General features: G+C 38.1%; 1 protein-coding gene across 6 annotated transcripts in view; it reads left to right on the top strand.

The window, feature by feature from the left end:
• The first annotated feature begins 441 nt into the window (after nucleotides 1-441).
• The window catches only part of RGS7 (regulator of G protein signaling 7), a 237,265-nt gene continuing 217,464 nt past the window's right edge, over nucleotides 442-20,242 (top strand). The window contains exons 1-2 of one of the 6 annotated variants that reach the window (XM_033056687.2): nucleotides 442-822; nucleotides 1,876-1,987. In XM_033056687.2, the coding sequence (XP_032912578.1) occupies nucleotides 1,910-1,987 (78 nt within the window). In that variant the 5' untranslated portion in view covers nucleotides 442-822; nucleotides 1,876-1,909. The remainder of the gene's footprint in view (nucleotides 823-1,875; nucleotides 1,988-20,242) is intronic. The other 5 variants (XM_033056689.2, XM_033056690.2, XM_033056688.2 and 2 more) reach the window with 5 other exon arrangements.

Genomic DNA, 20,242 nt, shown 5'->3' with positions numbered 1-20,242 from the left:
CGATATTGCAAAAATATTCTTGTCTGCATGTGATGGGGAAGTAAGACTAACAGACCTGGTCTTTTTCTCTTGTCATAGCCAATGCGGGGCAGTTGCCTAGGACATAGCAAAACGGTCCTGAGGGTGTCTTGAGGTGTCCTCAGGGTTTCTTCCTATCTACCTGAAACAGACTTACTCTCTGCTCCACTGCTCAGGGAAGTCTGCCGTGCCAACAGTGCACAGGCTCCCCTTAGTTCTCACTGAAAAAATACATGAGGTGTTTAGCATAAGACAGAGGGACAGGCAGATTCCCTGTTGCTGTCGGTAAAGAAATATGAAGGAGGGGACTCAGTTTCCTCAATAACTCCCCCTTTCCTTCCCTATCCCATTAGCCCACATTCTCTTCCTGCCCAGCCCTCCAGTGATGCCTAATCTCATTTACAGCGGCTGCTGCCAGATCTGCTGGCAGCTGCAGTTTCTTGGCCGCGGTTTTCGGCGAGGGAGCCGAGAGCGCTGGGGAAGAGGAGGAGAAGGAAGGAGGAGGAAGGCTGTGCCGTGTGGCGGAGCGGCGGCAGCACCTTTGACGTGCCCGTCCCCCACGTGACGGCCGCTCCATTGCGGGGAGGGAGCGGAGCTGAGCTGCCGCCGCTCCGGCAGAGCACGGGAGAGCCGCAGCCTCGGCGGCGGCAGCAGCAGCGCCTCCGCCCGCAGTGCGTGTGTGTGATGAGCGATCGCCGCGTCCCTCCGCCCGCTGCCGGCTGACACCCACCGCGCGGGGCGCGCCAGGAGCAGCAGGAGCAGCCGAGGAGCCGCGGCCAGCGCGCAGTGACCTTGGCCCAGGAGGTAACCGAGCGGGCGGCTCCGCGCCCCTCCGCGCCCCCGCCCCGCTCCTCCCGCGGCGGGGCCGAGGCCGCGCTCCCGCCGGGCCCCCCGGGCGGCGCCGCCGCTGTCCGCGGTGCTGGAGCTGCGGGCTCCGCGCCGGGCTGCCCGCGGCACAGCCGCACCGCCCGGCCCCTGGCCCCCGGCGGGCACTGCGGGGGCAGCGCGGGCGGACGGGGAGCAGCAAGCTGAGCTGGAAGGGTCTCGGGGCTGGTGAGGGCTCGGGAGGTTAGTGCTGGGAGTAGGGCTGGCGGCTCTCCGGGCTCTCCGCATCCGCCGGTGTGGTCTGTAGATGGAGCACATTCTTACACCTGCGTGCAAAGCCGGAGCTACAGCATGATCCAAGCTCCTGCTTAGTGCAGCTCCCGTGTGACCCGGGGGAGGGCGGGGAGGAGACGGGGCTGGCAGGGAGCCGGTGTTTGGCGGTAAAGTGCGATGAAAGTAGGTGAAAGCAACCGGAACGGTGTTCTGGCTTGTTTCTTCATTTTCCCTCGTCACCTGCTCCCCTACCCCGGCATATGTACGAGCACAGATGTGAATTATGGGGAACTCAAAGCGTCTGGTTTGCTTTTTGTTTGTTTGAATGGTATGAAAGTTGCTACGACCCGAGCTGCGAGCGGAGGGCACTGCTGAATACACGTCATGTGCCGAGTCCGTCCTCCCAAAACTGGCCTGACAGGTGCAGAGTGTCCCTTGGTGAAGCCCGTGCAGGGGAGGAGGAAGCGCTTTGTGAAGAGGCGTCTGTGTGATGCGGTGGTTAGCGGTGTGACAGGGTTCTGAGTGACAATTTATTAACGTTTAAACTAGATCAACACGTTACATCCATTATTTACTGGCAAAGGAGTGTAATGACAGTAAATGGTGAATTAGCAGCTTTGCTCCAATGTAAATATCTGTTGGAGTAAGAGCATACACTGATTTTGATAACACGTTGGTAGAAAGTCAGGTCCATTAATCATCAGGGAAGCAAGGAGACCTGAGGCGATGCCCTATTGAAACCACTTTTACCTTTTACAGTGCAACATCCAAAAGCGGATCAAATTTGTGGGACATGGCACAAGGAAATAATTATGGGCAAAGCAGCAATGGGGTGGCTGATGAATCCCCAAACATGCTGGTGTACAGAAAGGTAAGCCTTTGTATTTTGCAGAAGCTGAGAAGGTGAAGTCCTGGATTTTTTTTTTTTTTTTTTTGCCTAGCAAGTGAAGCCATTATTTTTGCTGCTTCTCTCCAATTTCTTGAACAGAGAAATGACTGTATCTGTTGTTTGAAATGGTAAAATCTGCACATGTCAACTTTGCATCTTGTTCAGAAGCAGCTGTTTTTCCTTTTGAGGTACTTGATGTATTTCAGTCACTGTCTGCATTGATACATATGATATGTGATGGTGCTGACATGCCAGAGACTGGACCATGTTTTGAGGTCAAGTGTTCACTTCTAAAATTTATTAGTAAAACGATTTCATATGTGTGATAGCTAAATATCAACTGTACACTACAGTATTTCTGTGTTGTGCAGATAAACTGGAACCATTAAATTATTTAATATAAGGGGAAAAACTGATTAAGATCTCACTTATCTGCAATTTCCACAAGTCAAAACTCCTCCAAAAACATACACTTTAGAATTTTTCTCTGGCAAGACTTCTAATGTAGTTATTCTTACAACATCAGTACACAAAATTTCCAGTTACTGAACTCTAATAGTGAGGCTTATTTAGTGATCATGATTTAAGTGAGTAAATGCTTGAAGATTTTGAGATGCCTTATACTTTTTTTAAAAGGTCTTAATTGCATTTATGAAAAAAGAATAGCAAAATAAATTCTAATAATAATGGAGAGAACATAATTTTGCTGTTGAAAACTGAAATAGGGAATTATGCAACTGGTCATTTATTCTTAGAACACAGTGCTGCTTAACTTATTTGTGGTTGTTTTTACCAGGTGGAAAAAATCAATACTTTACTTTGTTAGAGGCATTGACTTTTCCCCTTACAAGTTGACTTGTAATAGAAGGTAATAGAAAACATCTGATATATAATCAGTTTAGTCTTTGAGGTGAGCTAAAATATAAACAGTAACTGTGTAAGTGTTCTTTTCCCAGAAATTCAAAAATAGTCTCACATTGAAGTCTGAGGCATGCTTTTTTAATCTTATTTTCAGATATGTTGCTGATTTCACTTAGCTTATTGTGTCTATTTTGTGAAATTAAACTCTTTTTACATAAGTGAATTTGTGAACCTAGCTGTGGTTACCCTTTCTATGAATGCACATCTAGAAGAATACAGATTACCTTGCCATTAACACCATAAGCGTGTTTCAAAAGGCAGTTGCATACATGAAAATATGCTGCATATATGAAAAGCAATATACCAGATCTTATCTTGTTCGTTGCAGGTTTTTGATCTTTCTAAACATAATCTTTCCACATTTGCCTTTTACTTCAATGCTGGCAAAACAGTATTTTCTCACCTTATTTAGTACACAGAGGGTCAACACAGAGGAACTGTTTCTCTTCCTTTGAGTTTGGTAAAATCTGCAGTACAATTTGTGACCTATGGTATTTAGTACAACCTTATGCCAAAATTTATCATCGGCTCTGGGCAGTATCGCCTCTGAGCAGCATCCAGATTGAATGGAATGGCTGAGGCAAGCGACAAGAGTCCTAGTGAGCATGGGAAATTTGAAAATGAGGAGTGGGAAGAGGACACATCCCCTCAGGTGTATGCTCAGCAAATCAAGACATCAAACACCTCTTTTGTTCTCTGCAATATATCTGTAAGGGGATGATAGCAGCTCATGTGCTTCAGTGCAGCAGTGATTCTTTCCTTCTTGTCACTAAACAAGTACTGCTCTGAATATTAAACTTTGAAAAATATTAGCCTTCTACAGCATTACCTGCCCTATTTGGTTTTTTTGCCTATATTTTTATAACATGGTGAATTAAAGATAATTTCAGATTATGTACACTGTATATAATAGACTACAGAGAGAAAAGTAAGTAGTGCTTCCTTTAGCAGTTCTCAAGGAACAGGCAACGAAAGAGTAACTTTTCAAGAAGTCCGCCTTTTCTTGAAATAGGATATTGGTGTAAGCAAACATGTTCCAAATTCTGGGTCTGGAACTTGAGAAGGATAGTCAACTGGAAATCATTTCACTTTACGTTATATAATCTGAGTATAATTCTTTAGTAGGAGCAACTAAATCACAAGATTCTTTATAGTACATTTGAAAACACAATACTTGTCATTGTGTTGGGAACGAAAGCACTGTATGAGCAAAGAACTCGATCTGACACTTTCATGAAGGACTCTCTTTTGGTCAAATGGAAAAATATTAACAGTTTTTAGGGGAAAAAACCCAAAACCCATGCTATGGACTGGGTTGAGTTTGAATTGAATTTGAAGTCTTATATTTTGAATAATGTTGCTGAAATGCACAAAGGTGGAAATGCTTTCTTCCAGTAGTTTATGCAGCTACAGATGGAAAAGCACACACTTTGTGAGATCTGTACATGCAGAGAATAGATGGAACAACTTACTTATGTTAATGAAGAATTAAAATTTGGATGTGCTGTGAAGGCTGTTATTTTGGCTATAAACCACAATTTTGTAATCTTGTAATTCTGCTGGTCTAACTTTGAGACATAGTCTGAACTAAGTGTATTCTGCGCTATGTGGAATTACAGCTCTGTATCGCCCAAATCCTGATTGTTAGCATTTCATAAAAAATTCTATACAGAATGAAATTCTAGTGTTTTGAAATTGTTTTTAAAGCTTAATTGTTTCAAACTCTTGACAAGGGCTGATTTTTCTATTTTTTAAAATGCATTTGGTTTTTGATTCGCTTATCTGAAGAATGGAACAATTGATAATAAAATTGTAATCTCAAATAATGTAGAGTGTAGATAGTCTCTTATTCCATCAGTCAGTTTTTATTCCTAACTGAACAAGGCTTTCATTACATTTTACTTTCAAAAAAGAATTAAAAAAAATCAGCATAGGATAATTCAATATTCAATACACACATAACTAAGAATTACTTATTTGAATCTGGAAAAGACATTAGCACAGATAAATAGTTCCCTATATAATTTTTACTCTGCCTTTTCAGATACTTGTGTTAGTGTTTTTATGCCTTGGGGAATAGTTTTTATTTTAATAGACTGTCAGCTGCATTTTTCTTTTTGTCTATCAGCCTAATTATAAAGTAATGACATGTGACACATCATTGGCACTGACATACCTTAGAAAAAGTCCTAAATTTTTCTGCTGGTAGCCTGAGGCAAATATGAAAAATGTAAAGCCCGTCCTTTTATTTCCTCTCTGTCAGAGTTCATTCCAACCCGTAATTAAAAGAGATAAGGGACTGAAATCCATAGTATTGTAGCATCACAAATTGCTCACGCAGAAGTCTCATATTTTGGCAATAGTAACTTGCTGCTGCAGGCTAGGTCTTAGGGAAGAAACTTGATGTAGTGTAGTAGAAGGCCCATACTATGAAGTTTTTCTGAGTTTCAGAGACTGACCTGTCTTTTTTTAAAAAAAAAATAAATCTCTGCGCACAATTAAAAGATTAAGAGTTTCCTGTTAGGAACTTCTATTTTAGACCTATTGCTGGTCTTGCGAAACTTTCTGGTCTATGCTTTTACTTTTTCATCAAACATGCTGCAACTATTAGGAGTTCTGATTTGCAAGTTTAATGGTTATTATATTGCTACCTGGACTTGCTGCCTGAACTGGCTTCATTCAGGAGCTGACAGCTTTATTTTTGTAGCAATAAGATTATCCTTGTCTGAAAGGTAATATTCTTGTGACTGACAGTTTGGCTGGTGGGGCTTTCAGTGTTCTAATAAAGATAATGAGGTGTTTGTTCTGTGACAATGGTGGAAGGTCATATATGTCAGTACTCATGTATAACAAGGACTGAATTTGTAATCTCAAACTCTGTAGTTTATCATGGTCTGATATTCTTCATAGAAGACACACCTCCAAAACTTACTTTTTAATGTTGTAAGTGAGCAGCAGTTATGCAGGGACAACATCTGAGGAAGCAGTGGCACCATCTTCTAATAACCATTCTCCATCTCTGCTTCCACTAGAGCTGACTTCCAGTATAAACTGCAGATCATGCTGTGTTCTTATGTGGCCTCTATCAACTGCTCCCTAAAAAGATTGTTGGAAGAAAATGATATAATGGGGAACTGTGTTCCTTAGAGCCTGTGAGACTAAAGAAGGACATTTTAGGTGGATTTTTGTACATGCCGTCACTCACTTTGAGAAGGGAAGAATCACTCGGATACCAAATGTTTCTGAATATGCCATGACATTCTGTGAAGGCATCTTGTTTGTTGCTACATTGGAAAAGGCAGGGTGCTCTGAGGTGTTAGAGATAAGTAGTTGGGTACTTTTGGTGGGGTTTTTCCTAGTATGTTTATATATTTTTTAAAAAGTTGTTAAATTACTCTATACCTCTAGGTTATGCTGTTTCTCCTTCTGTGCCACTGACAAGTGGCACTGGTGTGAGTCTGGTTGATGGTCTTGGTGTTATTCCAACACTCATTATTATAGAATTAATGGATGGGGAAGGATTGATGTTTGTGAAACTTGTGAATTTCTGCTGTAGGAAGAAAATAATTTACCTTCCTGTCCAATAAGTTATGTGGAAGTTGTAGTCCTGGAATAGCTGGTTGATAGTTAAGTAAACTTTTGCACAGGGAAATGTAGGGAGCAGGAACTTTAATAGAGATGGACAGAATAGCTGCTAGGTGCTGTGGAGTGATTTTTGTTTTCCTGTATGCTCTCACCCTCATGTGTTGTATCTGTCCTTTGTGCAGATTCACTTTACTGTAGCCTCTCCTGGAATGGTTATAGTTAGTACTATGTGTAACATGTTTCTAAATTTTATCATCTTTCGTGATAAAAACAATATAAAGCATTTGATTGTCTTCACAACCGTATAGAAGTGAAAATTCCAAGGAACTTCAATTAAAACAATGTGTCGGTAGGTGGCTAGATCAGTAAGAGGGCCACTTGCCCTGTTGTGGTGATTCCTGCTGGTATTTTCCATCCTTTCTGTTCTCCTCTTCCTTCCACTAGGTGTAGAAATACATCAAGTGATACTGCAGTGAGAGGTTTACTGCTGCTTACTCTTCTGAGCTTGATGTACTCTCATCACTGGCATTACTGTCAAATGCAAAAACCCCACAGCATTCTGTGCCACCATGTTTAATTCCTTTCTCCATCCCACATGTGCCGTCTGAAAAATGTATGTGCCTGTTTTGATTGTGCATTGTCATTTTCAGTTGCTCCACTTCTTTCCTTTGAAGCGGTCTACATTTGTAGCTATGGAAACAATGATGCTATTGAGAGTGACGTGCAATATCGAGGCATAAATTGTTTGTTTTGGAGTTTTGTTTTCTTTCAGTTCAGGCTTAAAACATTCTTTGTGGACTGCAGGAATTTTTATATAATCTCTATCATATCATAATATTTGACAGGTCCCCACCAAAGCTGATATGAAATATATTGGTAAATACAATAAGATACTTCCATGTAAATACAACTTCTAAAATTATGCTATTTTCCCAATTCAGGAATCTTAAACCAATTGAAGCACAGTTGTAACTTTTAGTATGGGAATCACTATACGCACTTCTTCAAGTCAGTTGTAAAAGCTACTAAAAGAGGTGAAATTTGGGTTAATATCCACAGAAAAATGAGATTTTTGACTTTTTGGTCTGGATTGCCACTAGCTATAAAAAAAAGAAAAATCCCAGGTCCAACCTAGAAAGAACAAACCAAAGTAAACAGCAGAATATATTTCTTTAAAACATGCTTTAAAAGTTTTCTTACAGGGTTGCAGAAAGATAAATAGTGCAGGTATGTAGTAATATAGAGTGTGAACAATGACCAGTTTTCACTTATTACTCTAAAAGATAAAGCTTTTGTGAGATACATAGAATTATTCTGTGTTACAGATAGCTAAACTGAGATGCAACAGTGACATGTCAGAGCAGAGGAAAAACTAGAAATCCTTATACTTTTGGTAAAAAAAAGAGGAAAAAACTGTTTTCTACATAAGAGGGAGCTGTTAGGGCTATGACTGAAAAATACTACCTGGAGTGGCATCAATTATTCCTGCTTTTTATTTCCTTCTGGGTTTTGTTTGTTTGCTGTTGTTTGTTTTGCTTGTTTGGTTTTAATGGAAACAGATTGTAGTAGTAGGGCAAGAAAATCTGGATTTTAATAGTGTTAACATGAACCTTACCAAAATGTATAAGGGAAGAAAACTTGGAGGGTGGGCTTAGTACTAGTAGAGATGGACCACTTTAGAAAAACCTCTGCAGCTGAAACTTTGAGATGATGATGCATCAAAGAAAAAGTACATGTGCAATTTCCTGTGGTGAAGGGATCAAATGGGAATTTTGATTTTTGGTGAGACATTGCCACCAGCTACAACTAAAAGCTGAAGATAAAGGTTTGAGCTAGTTGTTAAAGTATGTGTTGGTTATAAGAGTAACTAGAATAGATAGTGGGAATGAGGCTGACTGGGAAACCACAGGGGACATTGGAGCTGAACTGTCGGAGAAGCAGAATTGGGTACTGCAGTTTCATCTGGCATGTGAGAACAGCCTGGGTTTAGCATAGGAGAGCAGGCAGGCCAAGAAACAGAGCTGTAGGAGCATCTCATAAATTCATTGCAACTGTCAGGAGAAGCTTTTACTAGATAACAATAGGGATCCTTAACTTACAGGAATGGAACTGTGGCATTTGGAGTATTTAACCTCCAAAAAATTTGGGGCTGGTTTTGTGCTTGTGTGTGTATTTATCTGTGTTTGAAAGCTTCCTTTTTCAGATGCTGCTGTGGATCTTTTTCAGTTTGTAATGTTCAGCGTGTCTTTGAGAAGACAGTTTTATGGGCTTAGTTTCAGAGAAGCTGCCTTGTCTGGGAAGGTGGTCAGGGCATCAAAAAAAGTGACATCATTATTGCTTTTTCTTATTGTTATTGCCTTCTTACTGTTATTCACTCAAATATACTTCTCCCTAAAATTTATTGCTGATGATTAGAAACTGGAAAAATGACACTGTAATGTATATTTAATCCATATTTTTCCAATAAAGAGACCTATTTTTCAAGATTCTTATATTTCTGCTATTTCTACTCAATTGAGGATATCTTGATAGCTGTTAAATGAAACTAGAGTCTATTAGATCCATGGTGTCACTCAAACAAGAAATTCTTTTGGGGAAGGCTTTAAAAATTTATAATATAGTATTCATATCAAATGTGTGCTGGTTTGAATCTGAAAAACCTCAATCAAGAGCCAAATAAGCACCAAGAACCATCTGGATGGAAATTTATCCATTGCAGTGAAATGATCATTCTCCTGGCATTCATGTACTTTTTTTACTGAAACTGGATAAAATGGGATTTTTGAAGCTGTATTAGTTCTTCTGCGTCACTTCTGATGGAGTTGTGTGTTTGCTTTTTCTCTGACCTGTGCTGAATCCTGTTGACTAATGGAGTGAGAAGTTCTAGGGAAACTGCCACAGGGAAAAAGGTAGCAAACACAGAGGATCTCTGTACAATGCCATTTGGATGTACAAGGATTATCTAGGTGAAAGTGAAAACTGCTCTCTGTAACATTGAAGGATTTTTTTTTCTCTTATTCTTGATATTGAAGTTGGCTGTAGAATGTGAATGTGCATTTGTATATATGCTTATCCTCCAAGCCATGCAGAGTCCTACTGCCCTAAGACCTATTGATTATTGATTAATAATTGAATGGAGATGACCAAATAGTTGTATTAAAATAGATAGTATTTGTATTTAAATGCATGGTTTTTTACTCTATCTCATGTATGTGATGTAACACAGTTGTACATTGTCTTCCATGCTATGAAAATGAATTTCACTGAAATATTTCAATCAGCTGTTTTAAAACACTCTTAATTGTGATGGAAAGCTACAGTTTTCCTGGTTTCATTTTGCATCAGGATGAACAAGCAGTTTACTGAATGCCTTTTGAAAGATATATTAGTGTTTCTTAACACCTACACTTCTCTGAACTAGAAACTGCAAGGAGTATTAATCTTCTGTGAGCTGGATTCTGCCCTCAGATATAGATTCATGGCATCTCTTGGTATCGGCAGGAACCATACAATTGCATTTGATGTAGAATCAATATCAAAAAGAAGAATGACAAATCAAAATAGTAACCTCAAAATTACAAAGACTTGAGTCAGGTGTTTTACAGTAAGAACTCTCTTTATGTAGTGTACTTCTGTCTGTACAGAGGGGAAAAGGGAACAATTTGTGACTGTACTGCAAAGTCCCTGATAGTAGCATATTTAGTGCTGCAGGTATAAGTTCAAAATTGAGAAACGATGGCTTCTTAGTAGCAGTTGCAAAACTTAATGTATGAATAATGAATGCCATTGTATAGGAATATACTAAAGTTTCTGTATGTCACGAGTAGTTTATTTTAGCTGTCACCTGCAAAATAGGTGATCTGGGATATAATAAGTATTAGTGAAATTCTGTAAAGATCTTTTCACTCCATGCAGAGGTGCCTTAAGTTTGTCAAAGTACTACATTAGATGGTAAAGTACCACAGTTATAGGCATGCAGTTTTGGACAACCAGAATACTATAAACATGTGTTCTGTACAGCTGCTCACAGCCTTACTAGTTTTCAGATGTCTCAGTTTCTTTAAGAGTTACTAAGCAACAAAAATTCTCATTCAAGTCACTAGGAGCTAAAGGTTTTAGTACCCTTTCATAAATCATGTTTGTGGCTTGGTGGAGTCATCACACTACCTGCCTGAAATATTTAGATTCTGACTCCTGTGATCTGGAGGGCCTATCAGTGTCCATCGCAGTACAGGAGCCATGCTAATGCCCCGTAACGTTAGTGCATTGGTTTGGTTTCCAGAATTGAGAAGGAATACCTTTGTCTTGTTTAAAAGATAAATAACTGATAAGTGTTTTATCTGTTCTCATTTCTTAAAAATCTGTACTGCAAGAATAAGACGTCTGCTACAGGAAAATATTTTCTCAGAGTTTAAGCAATGTGCTGCTCTACAGACAGTTGTGCCCTGAAGCATTTAAGTTTGTTTGGAATGGAGAAAAATAGTTCGGATCTTGCTCTCCCTTTACCTTCGACTCCACTTCCATAGCATTATTTTTGGATGTTGACGTTAATGTTCAGCAGTTTATTGAACATGCTGTCCCGCTCTTAGGTTGCGGTAGCATTTGTATCTTGTTTTGAGGTACATTCAGAAGAGAAGCCTGTGTAATGTTCTATTTATGTAGCTGTAGTTGTATTTATCTGTGATAAATCTGTGGCTGTCATGCCATCAGCCTTTTAACAGACACTGTGGCGCACAGCTGGTGACGCAAACCATAGGCACTTTGTTGTCTCTGGGATCCTTTTCCTTTACATTTGTTTTGCTCCAGAAACTGAGGGCTAACTTTGATTCCAAGATACTGGACTTGTCGATAATTTCTAGTTCCGTATTCCAAAGTTTAGGAGCTCTCAACTATAATTTATGGAAAACAAGACGTGCTGTTGTGCAGTGCAAAGCTCTGCCATCTTTATGTAATAGATGTATAAATTTAATTTTAAATGTATTGAAGATTTAGACTTGTTCCTTCCTCTTCAAACAGGAATTCTACCTTTGTGTCCCATGAAATAGTTTATTTCAATAGATTATTATTCTTGGTCACTCTTGGCAGTATTAATGGGTATGGATTATATTCAAGGACAAAACGCTGAGTGTGAGGCATGGAGAGAAAAACATTAACATTGCATAATTCTGTCACTTGCAATACACTGTATTCATGTGAGCTATACCACCAGTTTCTCTGGCTGGTGAATATGGTGAGACAATCAGGGATGACGAGGACCACCGCAATTCTTCACGTGCTTCAAGAAACGGTGCTGGAGCTTCACTAGGTGGTGCTCTTCCTCCTGGATAGGGAACGCACATCCCACGGGGATGCTGAGAGGGATTCCTTGAGTAAACAATGAATGCTGGTCTCATAAAGAGGTCTTCCATGCTAGATGTTGAAGTTGGTGCCACTGCCTCGGTCAGATTGCCGAGCAAGTCTTTTGACAGAGTTTTTAATTCATTGATCCTTGTTCTGTGGTTTCCAGGGTGGGAAGTCTCCACTGTCTCCTTGTGTTTGTCAGTCAGTCTAAACACTGCTGTTAATTGTCTGCACTTGTGTTGCACATGGGAGGCTACTGAGCTTAGCATTCTTTTGGCAAACTGAAAAAATAATTTTTTTGCAATCTAAATATAAAATAAGAGGTGTCAAAGGGATTTGAGGAGACCAGTCAGGAAAGGCTGAGACTAGTTAATTTTCATTTTTCCCTCAATACATGGAATGGTCTTTGTATCACCTTCAAAATAGTGTTTGAGGATCACAAGAATAGAACTGAAATTTGCTACAAATTCAGTAATTCACAAGATTTGGTCCAAATGTCAGTGATTTTTTTTTTTTTATCTTGACACATCTCAGCAGGAAGAAATATGTTTCTGTATGTTCTCACTTTTCTCCCATGTCGCACTTTTTTGACCTTTGCATATAATCCATATAGACGTGGTGAATGGATTTTAACTGAGTAGGACATGGCTGATATGAATATACGAGCATCAGTTTAAGTTATAGCCATATAGTTGGTTGCATATTTTTGTCCTATTCTTTTTCCAAGCTATCTTGATTAGTATTTACTGTTGGATGCATGGACTGTTTCTGTGCCTACGTATTCGCCACTTAGGATGTTACTAGAAAGGCACTGTTGCTTATCCTGGGGACATATTTGAATGTTGGGTGGGGTTTTTTTGGTTTTTTTTGTTTGTTTGTTTGTTTGTTTTTTGTTTTTTTTAAACTAGGTTCCTTCCCATTTACCTTGTAGAAGTAGAGGTGCAATTTTGCCTTATTTATGTGGCCCTAAGTGCAGACTATCTGCTGTTTTCACTAAAACTATTAAAATTAATTCCCTAAAAAGTAGTACCACAAACTTTCTGTGTTAGTGAAGTGCTACTACAGAAGTTGTTACACACTGGGGCTGTGGTGGTGGTGTATTAGGGGTGTGAATTCCAGCTTTTCTTGTTTTCCATTGAAATAGGCTACACTGTAGAATGAAGTAGATGAAACATTTAAAAAATGTTTTCCATTTTCCCTTCAAAGAAAATAAATTTAATGATGACTCTTGAATGACTTGGTTCTTGTGCAGGCTAAATAAGCTTTTACAATTGATATATCAATTATAATATGGAGTACTAATGCAGTGAATGATATCTGACAGTTGAGAATAAAGGACATAATAGTTATTAGCCAGCATAGCACCTTTTTCCTGGAGATGGATGGTGTCTTGAGGACACAATCTGCATTAGAACACTGTGGCAAAACAGTGGCAGAGGGCATGTTATTCTGGATTTCAACAGCAGCTATACTCTCTACCAAGGCTAGCATGATTTGTGATCAGTGTTCTGTTACATCACTGTCCTAATGTCGGGTCTCGGCTGACTGCCTCCCTATAGGGCTGAAAGTGATCATGCAGGGAGACTGAAAGTGTGAGAAGTTGCCTGGGTTGTGCTGCTGAGTGGTTTTGAATACACTACTCCATATCAAGTGACCTGAAAGGCATATAGGCACTTTGTGCCTAACTCTGGATATAGATAAGTAAAAGGTGGGTATTATTTTAAATAATATGTGAAACAGCATGTATCTTGACAGTAAATGATCCCTTTCCACTTCTCTAAGAAGGAAGATTCTTAAAGAATCTTAGTTTGTGCAGGGCTTTTAAAACCACAAACTCCTCACGACTGCAGAATTCTTGCAATGCTATCAGAATGCTGTTTGCTTAAGAGTAAGGAGTTAGTTTAAAAGATGGGTAGTGGAAACATGGATATGAATAATTGTTCTTATGTTGTGTTTGAAAAAATGATGGTTGTTCTCTTCCTCTCTTTTCCATTCTCAGTTTGGAGATAATTCAGGTGAATTATGAAGGCACATTGGTGATGAGATTAATGGTGGTTTTGAATATTGTATGGTACAGTGATGGCAGTTTTGCAATAACCATTATTTCCTTATTTTTTCTGACACACCTTTTTCTAGACATTTTTTACAATATCACTGTAATTCATTGCAAATCAAAATCTTTGAAGTGGTTTTGTTTCACTTTTGAGTTAGATTTCATCAGTCTGGAAAACTTTATCTCCCAGTATAGTGTAAGTGGACACACAGTGGCTAGATCTCCACATGGTGTACTGATAATATACTTTCTACATTGCTTCTGTTCCTTTACCTGCTTCTAATTCTTCAGTAAGTGATGACAAAGGAAAAGTGTACATGACCTATGGTACAGGCCCATCTGTGAAGACCAGATGGCATATTTAACAAATTTTCCAATGATTTGGTTACTTTCTTTTCCATTTCCTGTAAATTGTCTAGGGGAAACTCATGTGCTGAAAGAAGCAAGAATGATAGAAGTGCTGACCTTTATTGACAGAATGGTATTTTATGCTTTATAACCACTGCATCCTAATCTCACTGTAATGCCTGTAAGTGCTGTGTTCAAGTGCTTGTGTTTCTATGGAAGCCAAACACATGGGATGTTGAGGTTTTTTGTTTTGTTTGTTTGGTTTTTTAAATTCACACCACTAAAAACCCAGAGGATATCTGTAACTGATGTGTGGAGCCATGTTTGTGAGATTTTGCTTTTCAGGAATTTAAAGTGAGTCAGAACACTGAATAGGTGTCGTGGTGAATGTAAGTCACGGAACATAAATCCATGTTCTATTCACCCCAAGGTTTAATTTTTGTAACACATACTTTTATTGTATCTTTCAGCAGCATATCCTAACATTCATGATGCTAAAGGAGGCTTTCAATTTACATTCATATGGAAAGAGGGAATGTAATATGGATAGTGATGATTTGAATGAACCTATGCTACTTCATACACAGCATTCCCATGAAACATAATTATACCTGCAAATCAAGTGACTTGTTTGGTTTTTTTGCTTGGCAGTTGTGGTCAGTTTGTGGTTTTTTGATGGTGTATTTTTGTGTGCTTGGGATTTTTTTCACCAAGGTTGATATTATTGACTTTTGTGCCATTGCTAGCAGGATGCAATTTCCCAGACTGCATATGTGCACATGTACCCATGTAGGGTATTCTGATATTGTAGTTTTGCCTAAATTGTGCACTGGAATGATTAGTTTTGCCAATGATATAAAATATTTTCCTCACTTTGGATTAATGTCCAGTTTCTTTTTCATTTTCATAAACTTTTATAAAATAGCATTAAAAACACCTTACTATGCCGTTTCTAAAACCCATGATGCTAAAGCAATATATTTGTAAAATACACCTTTACCTCTCAGAGGCTCTGAGTTTTTTTTATTATAAGTGGCAGCTTATAGTCATAATACTAAAATCAATATCCCCTTTAAACTGTTTGTTTAGAATGTTGCTGTGTGCTAATGAGGTTGAGTCATGGTCCTACACAGTGCATGATTTTGAGTCTGATGCTGTGTTGGATTTAGTGCAGCTTTTGGCTGTGTCTGCGAGACATACATGACAAATTACAGTTTTAGACTAACCAAGATTTTCCTTCTGCAATCACAAAAACTTATGAGCCATCAGGCATTTATTTTTGCAACTTCAGTTCTATTTTCAGTACTTCAGTTCAGTATAGAAATCTAATAAATCCTTTAATTTGTATTATTTTACTGCACTGAAATTTTAACCACATTCCCTGAGCAAGGAACCAGATTAAACACCACATGTAGTTGATGTGGACTAAAGAAATGCAGCTTATATACGGAAGCAAGATTTATTTCTTAATCTAATTTAATTATTAACATCCTAATCGGAGTTTTTATTTGTCCCATTATAATATTTTACATAGACTCTCAAACCTCTATCCCTAATTATCCCATTATTGATTTCAAAAAGTTTTAGAGCTAAAACTCAACATGAGCAGTTTAGTATCCATTTCTTTCTCAGTTGTTAGGCTCTTCAGGGCCCTAAGATCAATAATGCTAAGTTGTCTTCTAGAAGGATGGTAAAGGACCTGCTTCCTGATAGAAACAGTATAACATTGATAAGTATTTCTTCCTCTTAGCTCTTGGATCTGCTTGTATTTCTTGTTCCCAAGTTCTATTTTATATCTGAGTTTTACTATACAGGTCTTGTTTTACCCAGCTACTAAGTCTGCATTCCTTCACCAGGAATCTGACAATAGATGTTTTATGTTTTTAGCCCTGGAGCCCAGGTGTCAGCTTATACCAGTACCAGCAAAAAAGTATGCTATCATCTGCTGCTTGAACTTTTGGGAGTTTCTGTAATAAGACCTATACATTTCTTTAACAACATTCAAGCTTAACATAAGTAATAATTTATTAGGACATCCTTGTCATCCCCTTGTATTAGAGTAACTGAGTTGTTTATTGTACAAAAACAATGATTCAAAAGAAAATCTGTATTTACTGACCCATGTAGATATAATGTTTTGATAATTGCTCACTGTTAATTTTGTTGGTATGTTACCAAAAGTCCCCTATAGCAGTTTCCACAAAAGATGGCAAATTAGTCTGATTATAAATACAATGACCTTTAAAGGTTCTAAATTTTTGTCTTTTCTAAAGTAATGGGAGAGCCACAGGATTTGTCTTCTAAATCTTATGTAGTCTACAATCTGTGGACCAGAACACACCATTTACACATTACCAATAAAACAGAGGTAAATATAAGAAGTCACATCCATAGCTGTTATCCAAAAATAGTTACTTGTGCAGACTTAGACTCTTGATGATTATAATCTAAGAGACCCTGTTAAAAACCATGACCTTTAGCAAACAAGTGATTATTACCCTTGTTTCCACTCAAGTCTTATAACTGATGCCTGACTTTGCAGCAGTTTGAACTTTGCAATCATCTTGAATGCTGGAGAAAGACCTTATTAAATGAAAAGCAGAAGCAGAAATATTTTGGACATAATTTGACCATCCTCTTGGGTTAATGACATTTGCAGAATTAATCAGAGACCCTGAAAATCAGAATTGTTGATGCCCAGAAAAATTGAAGCATCTCAGCTGACAGTGTTGATGCTCTTGAATTTGATATACGTGAAAGACAGTTTATTTGCATATAACTTTTCTTGTATTCAAGTGCACTGTGTCATCATTGACTATTTTAAAGAAAATCTAAGAATTCCTTTTCTATTGTGAGAGTACAAAAATATGTATTTTCTTTCTATATTAATCAAGCAATATTGCTATGAAAGTTACAACTCAATAAATCAACTAACAATTGCAAGTGATATTTATAGAAGCTCTGTCGGAACCATATGTCTTCTTAACCACCGCAGCCAATGACTTCTGTTTCTTACTTTTTAAGCAAGAAAATCTCTGAGCTTATTTTAATAATAGTCTACAAGGGCCTTTTCCAGTTTTGGCTGTTCATATTTTTTCCTATCTTGAAGTGCTCACCAGACGCTGTAGTTCAGATGAACGGAGTCTTTGATTGTCAGTGCTTCACTAATATGGCAAGAGAAAATGCCTTTTATCTCACAGCCTGACAAATTGATTTTTTCCTGCAGGATACTGTTGGATCTTACAGCTTAAAAGTGCTTCAGTAATGTCCCAGATATATTTCCATTTACCATTCCTTAAATGGAATTTGAAGTTTCTGAATTTTGCCTTTTTTTTTTTTTTTGGAACATCTTTGAAAGAAATAAGACTTTTTTAATATACAAAAAGGTGAGGAGAATATTCTATATATTATTTCATGACTAACTTCAACTGTACACCCTCAAAGGAGGTGTTTTTATTTTCTTTCACTTCTGAAATACTTTGAATTCTAGTTTTGAAATGAAGTTCCAAGGTTGTGTGAAGTTTTGAAACGTTTCTATTAAGTTCATTTTTCAAATGTTTTTATTTTAGAGGAATGATGGGGTGATTAAAAACTAAGCTGTACACTTGTGATTTTGCTTTGAAATACATACTCTTATCAGTGCAGGTGTCCTAAAAATGATGTGATTTTTGCAAGCACTAATTGGCTGAACTGATGATAAACAGCATGAAAAAATACTGGGTAATATTATCATCTGATTTTATTACATGGGATTAATGTGCCTGGAGAAGGACGTGTTTAGGGAAATAAATTGCCAAAAGAGCATTGGCTTTTATTACTCTGTTTTGATCAAAGATATGGCATTGTTATTCTATTTTTCAGTTGCCATAAAGATCTTGACTGTTATTCTGTTTGAGAGGCTCTTAAGTTTCAAGTTTGTATTCTGTTTCATGTATCTCTGTATGACCACTTGCACTCACCATTTAAATCCTTGATCATCATAAACTTTGAAGTGCTGAAATACTACCTATAGATACTTGTTGGAACAAGTATTCCTGTAACTCTGTTGGTGACTGATCACTTAATGCACAGGTGTATGCCTTTGAACTATTTCAGTATCCCAGCTGCAGAATAAAATAAAAAAGAAATAGTGGCAGCATAAACCACAAGATCCTGATTGAGTGGTCAAATTTTAAAACTTCTAGAAAATGACACTGTAATTTTAGGGAGTATTCTGATTCACAGTTAGTAGAAAATAATAAAACATTTTTTTGACTGTGTACCCCGACTACCTGAAATTTGACAAATATGAATAACATTGCATAGGTCAGAGTGAGTTAGGTGACCTTTAAATGTCTCTTCCAACTTAAACTATTCTTATATTCCATGAAGTCACCTGAAGATGGGTTTCTTTCTAGGGGGGTGGACTGGTGTTTTTACTGTGTAATTTTTTGGTTGGTTATTTTTTGTGTTTAGTTTTGAGTTTTTTTGCTGTTGTTTTAGTATCAACACTGGTTCTCTAAGTCTTAGCAGGAGACAGACCGTTACTGAGCATTTATGTTGTCAAAATGGCAAGGCAGATCCATTCATTAGTAGGACTACATGGCTGTGTATTTTTAGAACCTTCCTGTAGTTCAATTAAGGCAAACTGTGTGATTTGTCTTTGACACAACCACTAACAGATACAATTTACCATGCTGCTGAGCTGACATTCAGATCTGGTTTTATACCTCCTCTTGCACTGCAGAATGTTTGGCTTAGAAACAAAACACTTGGCAAGGTTTTCTAGTTGAAGAACGCAAGCATTTATGCTGGTGGGTACAACAGCTAAAGGTATGAATTTGGAGGTTCCTTAGTTTCCTTCTGAGACAATTTCTATATTCAAGGAGAGGCAGATTTCTTTTGTTGTTGTTTTGCTTGTTTGTTTCCCTATGGAGGGTCCATCATCCAACCACCTAACTATAATAAAATCTCTTCCTGTTTTTTGCAAATGTTAATTGTCTGTGTTTTATAAAGTAGATGATACACATTTTAACTGAAATGGTATTTTAGAATTGACTTTTTAAAGGAATTTTAATTAAGTGGTACTTTGCTTGTCAGATATAAATCCAATTTTGTTCATAATTAGTTTCATTAATATTGCTTTGGATATGGAACCATTTGTTGTTTGATGACTTTCTTGCAGGTATACTAACTGAAATTAAATTAGTGGTTGATATCAGTCTAATTTATCAGTGTTCTCATCTTGGGCTGCATTGTATTTATATTTAACTACCTGCTTTACCACTGATAAGCATCTATTGGCTCACCTACTTACCTGCACATTACTGTATTGATCTCTCTTCTTATCTTGCATTTTGTACTCTTGTACTTGAGTCAATTTATTCCAAGGACACAGAGTACTTTTCAAGTCATTTAAACACACAGCAGGAAGATTATCCAGGTGATAGTTTTATCATTGATTTTTATAAAAGGGACTGTTCATCTTTATTCTGAGCTGGCACCTAAGCCCCACACAGCTGCTCACTCTCTCTTTTCCCTTATGGGATTGAGGAGAGAATCAAAAGGGTAAAACTGAGAAAACTAGTGGGTTGATATAAAGACAGTTTAACAGGGAAAGTAAAAGCTGTGTGCACAAGCAAAGCAAACCAAGTAATTTATTCACCACTTGCCATGGGCAGGCAGGTGTTCAGCCATTCCCAGGAAAGCAGGGCTCCATTATGCACAATGGTGTCTTGGGAAGACAAATGCCATCACTCTGAATATCTGCTCCTTTTCCACAGCTTTATATGCTGAGCATGATGCTGTGTGGTCTAGACTATCCCTTGGGTCAGCTGTCCTGGCTCTGTCCCATCCCACTTTCTTGGCACTCCCAGCACACTTGTTGGTCAGCTGGGGTGAGAAACAGTAAAGGCCTTGATGCTTGGCAATAAATAAAACCTCCCTGTGTTATCAACATTATCATCACAAATCCAAAACATAGCTCCATACTAGCTGCTTTGAAGTGTAGT

The sequence above is a fragment of the Catharus ustulatus genome, chromosome 3 (genome assembly GCF_009819885.2).
Source record: "Catharus ustulatus isolate bCatUst1 chromosome 3, bCatUst1.pri.v2, whole genome shotgun sequence".
Taxonomy (NCBI): domain Eukaryota; kingdom Metazoa; phylum Chordata; class Aves; order Passeriformes; family Turdidae; genus Catharus; species Catharus ustulatus.
The sequence above is the reverse complement of the archived record's forward strand: the minus strand, read 5'-3'. Positions and strand labels throughout refer to the sequence as shown.